At 37.1% G+C, this 12,271-nt stretch overlaps 1 protein-coding gene across 1 annotated transcript in view; it reads right to left on the minus strand.

Annotated features, from left to right (window-relative positions):
• The window catches only part of LOC129733270 (kinesin-related protein 6), a 133,125-nt gene extending 121,263 nt beyond the window's left edge, over nucleotides 1–11,862 (minus strand). The window contains exon 1 of the mRNA XM_055695013.1: nucleotides 11,347–11,862. Within this exon, the coding sequence (XP_055550988.1) occupies nucleotides 11,347–11,430 (84 nt within the window). The 5' untranslated portion in view covers nucleotides 11,431–11,862. The remainder of the gene's footprint in view (nucleotides 1–11,346) is intronic.
• Between the last annotated feature and the right edge of the window lie 409 nt (nucleotides 11,863–12,271).

Here is a 12,271-nt window from a genome sequence, read left to right on the forward strand (position 1 = left end):
TAAAACGAAGAAAGAACTCAAAAACATGCCTACACGCATGTTTTCGTCCGCCATGGAGATTGTTCCGGTTAACTGCCTGAAGGCCACTCATGAACCTTTCCTATTCCTAACTACCCACTCGGGAAAATTGTGTACCTGCTGTTAGCCAATATATTAGGCTTAATTATGTCAAATTTCATGTCAATTACCTTGCCCGCATGATGTTTTATCATTGATAATAATTTATTTCTAGCAGAAGGCATCGCTATATGTTAGGTGCGCAATCAAGTTCTCAATTTTTTGACGTAGAACTACGTTTTTTTACGTGTCAATTGAAAAGCTTTTAACGAAAAGGGGACGGAAATTTTCCCTTTTTTCAACCAATTTTTTTCAATCCTGCAGCAATCGATTAGAAAATGACACACGCATCCGTCCAAATGCAGAAAAATCTTGTTTGGTTATGCGATCTGTTGCAATATTGAAAATTGTTAAAATTGTTGGTACAATAATTAGCACATTTTAGCGATGATAAATTAGTGGAAAGTTGTTTAGTTTAGTTTTACAGCTTTCAACCAATCACAAGTTCGCTTCCATTTCGCATGTTTTCAGCTGCTTGTTAGCTAATTACCTATTACGTTTGGAACTAAAAAGAACTTTCCAAATTTTACAGCACTTGAAGCTCCTTCATTACAAAAATGTGTGAAAAATTGCGAATGAATTTTGATAAAATTGAAAAAAATATAAACCATCTTATTTATTTTAAAACTATTCATCACATATAGGTAAACTTTTTAGACATATTTATATGTTTCAAAAGCTCTATTTTTCGTCTTTCCAAAACAGCCAAAACACAAAAAATTGGTTGAAAAATAACCGTATTAAACATAACAATGTAACACTTGACTAAAGCTACAACCCATACTAAGTCACATAAAAAGCTTTTGCATTTTTTCATCATTTGTAGCTCCGTGAAATAATTGTGCGATAGAAGCCAAAGATTCTGGTTTTCTTAAAAAATATATAACTTAGCCAAATATCAACCGATTTCCACAAATTACTTTCGTTTGATTCGAAATTGAATATATTTTCAAAATTGTAGCATATTTGTGATATGTTTCTTACCAAAATAGACGGTAAACTTCAAATTAAATTGAAAAATTGCGTGAAAATATCTATAAAATTAGATTTAAACTCAAATAACTCAACATATTTTATTGATATTAGTAAAAACCTGTATATATTTTGAAAGCTCTATTTGTTCCCTTTCTAAAACTGTTTAAATATTGAAAATCGGTTGATAAATGACTGAGTTAAAAATATTATATGCGCTGAGGTCCAAAAAACCGTATTTTGACCATAACTTCAGATTTTAGGGGTGTTTGGAAAATTTCTAGTATGAGCGAATGTTATACTCAACAAGACCTACAACCTACACTTGGTCACTTCAGAAGTTCTAAATCGCTGTAGCACAGTGTTATCAGTGCCAGTATCAGCTGGCTTTCCGAATTTGCTTTCGGCTTAAACAAATCATTTGCTACACATTACACTGTTTATCCATTTTCACTATTTAATTCTATCACTTTTCACTTATCACTTGCATATACGTATTTCAACACTTACTTAGTGCCTTCGTCAGTACTTATTTGGACTGTGGAGAAAATAGCGAAGCCCCTAAATTTTTATACCTAATTAGGTAAACGAATGGGGCAAATCATTTGCCCGGTTGATCACATGTCTCAGCAGCAGCACGGTTCTTTCCAATGTGCACAAAGGTTGCGATTGGCATATCAGATTTTGAACAGTAAACTGCCTTTTGCCAGGCAAATAAACAAGTAAATAAAGTTTTTTAATTTTTTTGCAACACAAGCAAGAATGCTGTGATGGAAACAGCTTTTCCAGTATGTTGTGCCTTATTCCCCCACTGTCGGAGCAGCACGAAGTTTGCAATCAGCATATACGATTTTGAATAGCAGACTGCCCTTCTCATGGCAACTGAACAAGTAAATGAAGATTAATCATTTTTTTCGAAAAGACTCGAGCGCCAGACTTTAGAAGTAAATGCTTTCTAAATCTGTTCAGTCGGTGATATCGTGTTTTTATATGCGAACTAAAAGCCGATAGCACTCCAATAGCACGTGAGGAAGACGGTAATTGATACCATCGTGACGATTTGGGATACTGCATAATTAAAATAGGTGATGGGTATGGAATTCTACCCAACCACGTGAAGTTTCCCGATCGCAGCCATTTATTCTGTACTCCAGCACGGCATAAAACGTGGCAAATATTGTATCATCCCCATACAGTAGACTCCCAGTGTTTATTCAATAAAAAGTTTCTTGATTCGAGCAAACAATAGTAGGTTTCAACAATATAAACAATGCATTTGTTAATAGTGTGCGTAGTTTTAGGTCGGTTATGTGGTCGTGTCTTGAATACAACTTTTTTTTAGTGAAAACTTAGTTATCTATGAATCATTTAAAGTATTGCCCATTACTAGCTACAATTTTGTCTCTTTTTTTTGGTAGAACTCGAATACCGTTTCGATAAAAGTGTTCGCCTGTTGAGACTATCCCCGAAGCAATATGAGTAGAAATACTGATTAGCCAAACCATTTGACAGCGAATGGAACAAGTAATAAACTGGAACATGGCGGGTGAGGCAGAACTCTCCATTTGAACGTTTTCATGTAAGTTTTAAGCGTCTTTGGTAGTATGAGGCCAAGCATTGTCATGCAGTGAAATCCTTTTTCATACCTAAATATAAATTATGATAGAATTGTGGTACAAATGTGAAGTAAATCAATTTGATGAATTTTGGACAACAAGATGAAACCATGGCATTGAAATAAAGGTTAGACAAATTAAAATTGTGTTTAAAAGAAGTGAAACAATAACATTATGGCATTAGGGGTTATCCACATATTGAATAAGGATTAAAAAAGAGAGGTAAGTATTGATATTGCTTATGAATGTTTTTGGAGTGGGAGAAGATCCCAACAGGAAAGCTGAAGTAAGATTTCAAAGTTTAAGAAAAAACAGTACCTTACAAAACTAACAAAAAAAACTTCAAATAAGTTGAAATATTTCTCGCTGAGACTCAGTGAAGCAGGGCATTCACCGTAGCTGATTGATTACACAGGTCAACACAGGTTTTGCTGTATGGCTCGAACTGGAAAAATATGAAAGATCATAGATTTTTAACCATGCTTGTAAATTTTGATGTCCCTGGCAAACTCGAAAGTGCATCAAAAGGCTGTCGAGTAATTGACGGCCGGGTTCATCGCTTCTAAGATTGCTTATGGGAAAATTTCATTGGAGTCTCTGAAGACTTGTTACGCACTCCCAACTTGGCTGGGGGTACCAAAATTCACTGGAATGTTCACTAGAATGAATGTTCATGAAAATCCACCTATAATCTTTCTTTTTTTTTCACTTATAGCGCTTTGGCAAATTTTTGTTTTGCTTTTGTCAATTAGTGGTTAATACAGTTTTTATCCCAAAGCTCCAATTGAGGAAAATGAAGAAAAGGTTATAGCCTGTTTCTGTGAATTTTGGTGCCTCTGGTCGCATCGGAAGTGCCGGCAGGTTTCAGAGAGTTCGATGAAATTTTCCCGTAAGCAAACAGAGAAACGACGAACCCGGCGGGTAATTACTTCGTGGATAGTCATTCATTTTGCTCAGGCTGAGCAGTGAGCTCAGCCTGATAATATTCTAGTTCCAGGAAACAGAAGTCTAATAATATCGTTATGAATAAATAAAATAGCAGAGGTCCTAAAATGCTGCCTGAACTCCACTCCGGAGTTGCTACGAAACCAATTAAACGCAAAAGTGTAAGCTTTAATCATCCAATGTGTTCTTTAATTCGCACAGAATTCGCTTTGAATTCGCACAACGAATGCGTTAAACGCATACCGCAAAAGTTGTACAAGGAATACATTGACAGAAATCAAAATCAGAATATGTATCATATACACAAAAATCCTATTGTTTGGGTAAACTTCGGTTTCGGGCGAATGATCAGTTTCGAGGCGCTCAAAAAATCGCTTTTACTTTCGCGAGCCGGTGCGTATCAGCTCGTGCATCCCTAAAAATTGTCAGCAACCGAAACAGCCAATAGCGAGCCTTGTTGTCGCAGAAGTTATTGACGCTGGTGCCAGTAACGCGACACCGAATGCATGTGAATAAAACCACAGTCATTTTTAATGCAAAATGTTTTGAACAAATCTAATGTTTTTGTTTATTGTTAATGATTGAATGATGTTTTCAAATGACCTGATTCATGGAAGTGAACTTATCAGTATTGGTTGCTGGTTGCACTATTTCAATGACGCCAGCCTACTGAACATCGGTTTATGCTTTATAAGTGTAAAGCAGGTATTAGACGAAGCGAATATTTGCTATTTTTGGTACGATTTTTATTTGCACAAAATAAAATTCGTACCAAAAATAGCAAATATTTGCTTCGTGTAATACCTGCTTAAGTGGTTTGTAGCTTCGTAATAAATTCAAAATATGCTATTAATCAGTAAATGCGTTAATTTCGCTCATTAATGATCTGGTTATGCACACTTCGACTTCAGTGTGTAGATTGTGACGAATCCAGCGATCAAGAAGATACAAATCAATGCTACCATCTTAGTGGAAGCACCAAGTTTATTGCATTAAGTACCTAGTATGCCGTGCTCGACGCGATCGAATACGGCTTTCAACTTGAGAATTTATCCATAGTTCGTAAGCAAAATGATATGAATTCCGGAAGGTTAGTCGTCACGAATCTACCGAGGTAAAAACCATACTGAGCAGTGGAGATGTCGTTTTTCACGCAGAACATTAGATTGTTACAGACCTCCAAAACTTTTGAATGAAAAAAGTTTTGGGATGAAATTTCACGATAATGCTCAACATTGCGTTTATCGCCTTTATTAAAAATTGGGAACATGTAGAACTGTAGACACTGCACAATGGTCGGAAAATTAAGATTAGGGGCCAAAATTATTTTTTTGTTGTCAAATAGTTAGTTTTCTACTGTTGATGGTTTTGTCATATGAAAAAGTATTGTAGTGACAAGGGGCTGTCCATAAACCACGTGAATTGAGACATATCTCTTATTATCGAAACTTTAAAATAACTCGTCAGTGTTTACAATCGAATTATACTAATTTTTCGTATTCTCCATGTGTTCTGGACCAAATTGGTGCGATATACGAAGAATTTCACCAAATAATTCAAAATATACTGAAAAGAGAAAAAACTTTTATTAATCGTTCTCCGCAAACTGCTAAGATTGATACTTGAAGGGTACAAACAGGGCTATCAGGCACACTATCATGAGCTGTGCTTACATGTGCTTACATTTGATGTTTTTGGAGGTAAAAATTATGAAAATTCCGAAAATTTTCATCGTAGCCTTGCGGTAAACTCTGCAGGATTAAAATCCAATACTCTTCCGGTTTTATGAAGGTAATATAATCAAATCTTAATTGTATGCAAACATACCGTAACAGCTTTAGTAGGATTTTATATACTCCAAAATGTTCAGAAAAACTAATTTCCTTCATTTTTGAAAGAGGTAACTTTGGAGGCGTTTTTCAACATGAACCGATTTATATATCAAGATTTCATTGAGAAACTATGAAAATATAGATCAAAAACTACAAAATCACGTGCTCAAAATTTCTTGAATATGAAATTCGCATTTTGGTTATTTTGGCCATTTCTTGATATGGAGACCGTCTTATGTGCACTGTAGAGAAATGTTGAAAATAGATGCCAATAGACCTCATGGTAGTTTAAGTAGAATCGAAATCATCAATGAAAAGTGTTTCAATCGATCTTTCAAATGTAAGGTCAGGTGCAGTGATAACTGAGTGTGCTGACAAAGCTTGTAAGTTTGCTAAAATAAAATCTAGGCTGTTCTAATTGCACACACAATTGATACCGTTTAAAAAGCGTGAGCTGCCAGTTTGTATGGATGAGCGTGAAGTATCAACAGAAAGATAACCAGCACGTGGGTGCATCGACCGGGACAGTTGTAGTCACCAAACTGAAGTTGATCGTTATTAATATCGATTGCGTTAATAGCTTTCACAACCGACATAATATGACAATCAATAATTTTGACTTCATTCCGTAAAAAAGGTGGAATGTAATGACTTAATGAGATCCAATTACAACATTGAATTCACTATTCTTGATCGATACCTAAACTTGCTCGAGAGTATCATCCATAGCATCTATCAGTAATACAAAAAGGTGACCGGGTGTTTATCATAGTTTGTTTTTACAGATTGAGTGTTAAAAATGGAGCAGGGAGTTTAATAAGTTTTCGACTTTATTCTCAAAACAGAACATGAGTAACAAAGATGAAATTGACGAAATGTTATCCTCATCTGAAACTTATTATATACAAGAACGGTAATTCATTTGTCTCCCGTCATTTGAAATATTTTGTATTTTGATGAAATCTCTACTAACTTCCCAACAGAATTTTTTACCAAGAATTTAGTTTCACTTACTAACCAGTTGAACCGATTGTAATTGCCGTCCCTGCGGTCGACAAGCGCATCTATTAACAAATTCGACCACTTTTTCCAATTGAACGCGCTCTAACCGATCGCAAACGTGTTCCATTTTCCATTTCGTCACCTCTCGCGACAAGTCAAGTTTTGCGCAGCAAATTCAACCGGCGACGAACCGTGGAACCCGGTGCTAGTTTGCTGGCGACGTGTGTCATTTCCGACTGCATTCAAGTTCAAGCCTTCCTCGCTGCAGTGCAACCGCTTCAGACTACCGGCTCTGCTCTGCATTGCACTGCACAGCACTGAATGAAGAAGTATGTGCAACAGTTTTCACGTCCGACGCCGCAACCATTCACCAGATGATGACAGATGAATTGGAAAGGTTCATCACGCGCTTCCAGCAGATCGAAGCGGGAGCTTAAGTAACGACACGATGCTGTCCAATCTTGAGCAATCGCCAGTGAACAGGCTTGATGATGTGCAATCGCGTCGTAATGTTTGTCGTTTCAAGCGCGTAGGATTTTACTTCAATCCATTCACGTCTTGGCTCAACTCAACAAGTGAGGCACGTGTCCAAAACATTATGAAAAAGCATATATATGTAAGCATCTTGAACAACTAAAAGACATCAACTGACCAAGCAACGAACCCTAAACACACGCAAGAAAGTGATTCAAAATATGTATCGTCAAACATTATGCGGTTCGAATCCACTTGAGTCACTCTCGAGCGTTTGATTGCATGATTGCTTTAACACGAAACCAAAACGACGTTACAATTCTACAACCAGCGCAACGGGCGTGACCTCGGCTCTTCTGAAAATTTCTCTTCTCGTTTCGGTTATGTAAGCTTTCGTTGGCCTTTCCCATACCCAGTGCTTCAATGAAGACGAAGTGGGTGAGATAATTCCTTTTTCTGAGGCATTTTTTGCGTCAGGGCCGCAAGCCCATCATCCGAGGTAGCGTTTGCCATAAATCAACTGCGCAAAATATTTTCTAGCCTCGGTCGAATATGCATAAGAAAATGTTCGATAATTCACTGTGACAGTGTATCGCCGTGATGGCACTCAATAGCAGCACTGATGCGACAAAAAAAAAGAAAGAAACGAAAACGATACCTTGCACTTGAATGATAGAGGTTCCACTCGCGGGAAAACAGTGGAAACGGCACTGACTGCCACCGAGACTACTAGGCTGTAACCGATCGCTCTCTTTAACTCAAGGTACTCGCGGCGGTGCAGTATATAGAAGGAAGATAGAAAAAAAAAACACAAGAAATGCAAACAAGGAGCTCGAAGAAGGAACCGAAGAGAAAAAAAAACACAATCACACGATCATCAAAAGTGAAAACTGTAAGACACGAAAAGACCTTAAAGGTCAAACGAAGAGGAAACTTTTCCGCTAGGTCCGTTTCGTATCGATGCATTGTCGTCGGTGATGAGCCGGTGGAGGCAGAGGGAGCCACATTTTGTCACCATGCTTCTGTGGTTTGCCAAGTGAGTTGACATCGACAGGGATGCCAGTGCGATGAAATAGATATTGGTTTAGCTCGTTTCGAAAACAATTGTATTAATACAAGGTCAGAATGGTTTTTTTTTAAATAGTTCAATTACAACATTAAATTTTTTTTTCATTGACTAATCTAGTTGATTGTCATAATATTCTCACCGTCTCAAATGTGAGCCTAATTTAAGCGCAGATTTTTACTCAATCTGTTTTAATACATTTTAAAAACAATTTATTAAATGTGCCTTCCCAAGCCGTCAAAATTGATAGATTGATTTTTATTCGTTACTACAGGGTGGTGAGACAATTTTCAACATTAAATTCTCTGATTTTCCCTGAAATTCCCTGAAACAAAAATTAGTTTTCTCATTAAATTCCATGGTATTCTCTGATCTTTGACATCAAATTTACGATTTACTGATTGGAAAAGCTGCTAAGAAAATTACAAATAAAAGAGTTCCGAAATCAATTTGACAATGATTATACTCAACATCAAACTGCAAGTTTCTGTTCATGTTCATGTTCAGGTAATACAAATAAAAAATAAATGGTACAGGATAAATGAAAATTCAACAGATCCATGTTACGGGAAGAACTCGAGAAATATTGCTCAGTCGATGCAATACCATGAAAAGAAAGAGAAACATCATATTTAATTCTAAAGTCTAAGTTTTTCCAAGCCTGATTTCAAGTAGATGACATATTCCATTATTCATCTCAGCCCATGTATTCATCTCAAACAACATGAAAACACAATTGAAAACAGGAAAAAACGCATATTTTCTAATTAAACCAATCTGCTAATCCATGAAATGGATTTTTCTTAGTTCACTTTAGATTCCTCATAAATTAGAATCTTCAAAAACTCACTCAAAAGCACTAAATTTGATATTATAGTCGAGCATCAGCACTCGAAAACTCATTTAATTCAATCACCTACATCAGAAAACAAAATCCGCGTATCCTTCTATACGGCTACAACGGGACTCGTTCAGCAGCCACCCAAAGTTTTTTTCATCGCTAGCGGACCACTTAATATGTTAATCACTAAACAAAATCACTTACTACACTAAGAATACTTTAAGCTTTAAAATGACCTCCTCAAATTTCCTAAAACAAGCTTGAATTGGCAGAAATATATGAGATGAATTTCTACAATTCCTTAATTTCAACTGTATGTATTTTCATCTGTTTTCACTACGTTGAAGAAAATCAAAAGTTGCCAAATCAGTTTCTGTTAATACGAAAAAATCATACTGAAAATGTTGAATTATTCCGACATAATTGACATAAATCTACAGCACTGTAGTGGTTACCTAGGTTACCAATTTTGCACGTAAACAACTGCAGCGGATATCCAGGTAACCTACTACGACGGGCTGCGGCTACGTTCATTCATGATTATGTGATTCATTCATTATTAACACTGTAATGAATATGGGGGCATCATGAGATGAATAATTGAGCAGTGATTCAAGTTTTGAGATGGATATGGAAGCGTTGTGAAAAGTAGTTTGTTTTACAAAATTCAGGATAAATATAGCTAATTTTACATAATATACAATGCTAAACGATTCCATAAGAGCATGAAGCATATTTAGTTTATTTGTTCAATGATTTGGTGTTTTATTCGTGCATTCTTCTTGAATATCGGTTTAATGAGATGAATAATGAAGCAGTTCCCCTATGTAACTTTCTATGTATGCAAGATTCATTATTACAGCTCTAGAAAATGACTCGTGATTTATTTTATAGTCCTAGTCATCTTCAACATCATCGCCATTTCACGCAAACAGATTCAGAAGACACATATTGATTGAGCAAAGTTCGGAAAATGACTTATAAATAAATAATAAATGTGAAAAGCAGAAGCGAGTCGAAACTCAGAGACACTTGATTTGATTGCCCTAACTTTATTTCGAAAACTGAATTAAAGGGGTTGCAACATGTACCACATTTAAAAACATAATCACATTTCGCTTGTTTAGAAAATATAAAATTTGTCAGAAGATGAAATTCAAAAGATCGAAATAAGGATATTTTTATTAGCTATAGTTTTTAGACGCACCTTCAGAAAATATGTCTTTTAAAACGTAAAAATAGGATGGGAGAATATTTGATGTTAATCGATTTAAAATTGTATAAAAGAGCAGTCCTCCCAATCCAATTTATCAGTTAAACGAGGGTTTTGTTTTTTACTGTCTTAAATAATTGCTTTTTTCATTGATCGATATTATTAAACGAAAATAAAATCGTACTATCAATTTAATTGCAGATAATTAATAAAAATATTTTTCTTTAACATAAAACTGGATGTCTGTTTGGTGGTCAGCAGTTTAAAAAAAATTTGCTTCTCTGAAGTATTTTTGAACAAAAAATCAGAACATCCGAATTATATACATGAAGATTGAAAAAAAAAACATTTCGTTGCAAATGCACTAAACATAAACACAATAAGCACCTATGTGTGACTTAACAGATCCGTTTTCTGTTACATAATTTTGTAAGTAAAAACAAAAAATTAATTAATATATAATTTTAAATTTACAAAGCATTCACTCGAATACATGTAAGCACCTGACAAGGGGACGATTGTTACTACTTCTTGTGTAATAAATTATTCATCTGTGAAATTTCCACAAGTTCAACTTTCATGTGCTGCACGCTTCCCCGTCCACCATGTCGAGACACTAGCTCCTAGCGATCACGACTTCCCAGTGTGGAAAAAGATTCCCATCAAAAAAGGAATGCTCGCTCATGGGCGCAACTATATGGAACCTGTTTGTTCCTGTTTGCACTTTAAATGCAATCTGGCACCACTAGATAAGCGATCGCAGGTTTTGTTTTTGCTTTTCTCCCTACGACACAACGCTCATTACGCTTCATCCGTTCCCTGGAAAGGCGGATCTTGCTGAACTGCGCAGCACTGTCGCATATTTTTCCGTTTTTTTTGCGCTATCACCATCTTCATCGTCATTGCCATTGCCACCGTCCTATCCGATCGCAGCCCATCGTTGTGCTGACTGGTCTCGTCTTCCTGCGATGCCACCGCGCCTGGTGCTTCGCTGTTGTCGATGTTTCCCGTACGACCAGGCGCAGGCATTGGAGGAAGCGCTTGTCGGCGTGAATAAATTTCGGTTTCATTTCAAACAACAACTGATTGGAAGTCGTGTCCGGAAGGACCGGTTTTGAACCGATTGGACAACGCAACAGCCACTTCGTCATAGTCATTATCATCTGCAAGCGGCGGCTTTGGCTGCTGCAGCATGATCATCGAAAAAGGAGAAAGTGCCATACCACACGCGTCAAGTGGCGGCCAGCAAGCGATCGATCGTTACTCACCGGTCTGAAAGGTGGCGGCTGCAGGAATCCTTGCGACAGCACACCTGTTATCAGGAAGCCCATGAACAGGATCAAACGTCTCATGATGGTTGGCACTGGGAAGCACTATTCACAGGAATAACAATTAGTGTAACTATCCCGAAGGATGGAGCAACCACTGGTTTCACTTGGACGTTTTTCTTTGCCTTTAAAACTGCACTTAGAAATTAACCCCCTCGGAAGGGTTTTTACCATTCACAAATTCACTACTTGTAAAGCAACGCTTGATTTTATCACTAACCGCAGGTTTAGTTATCCGTTTCTTTTGAATTATCCACTAAATGTGCCATAGAAAAAAATTAAACTAGTTAAAACCCGGACATCACCAATAGCCACGAATTTAAGCCACTGAAACAGCTAAGAAAAAACCGATCCTAGGCGTTTGTCAACGCATATGCCGTGTCAGTTTAATAGACTGTCAAGCTCGAATCGCCAATCGGGGACTGAATTTGTCCGTGTTACCACTCGTAGCGAAGTTCCCACCAGAACTGATGGCCACATTCAATAGTGTAATGCTAAAAAGTCTTTCTCTTTCGGATTTTGTTTTTTTTTCTGCGACTATCAACCAGCGCCAGCGCGAAGTGCTTTTTTGCCGCTTCTCTCGGCATCGGCATCGTACCCTTCGAGCAGTCGCTCGGCCAGAGCACGAGCGCAGCTAGCAGATCGCTTGCGTTGCGGGACAGATGGAGAGGAGTTGCGAATTGCTAGAGCAGGAGCTGTTGCAGCCCCGGTGCATAGTGCCGTGAATAGGCGGTGGCGTTACTAGGGGTTTTGCTTAATGAGGAAAAATGAAGTAAAGATAATGAATGTCATGATTTCACAAACACGCAAACGCGAGTCCCCATAATTTTTTTTTAATTATTGTCGTTGGACCATCTTCATCAAT

Source organism: Wyeomyia smithii, chromosome 3 (assembly GCF_029784165.1).
Source record: "Wyeomyia smithii strain HCP4-BCI-WySm-NY-G18 chromosome 3, ASM2978416v1, whole genome shotgun sequence".
Classification (NCBI taxonomy): domain Eukaryota; kingdom Metazoa; phylum Arthropoda; class Insecta; order Diptera; family Culicidae; genus Wyeomyia; species Wyeomyia smithii.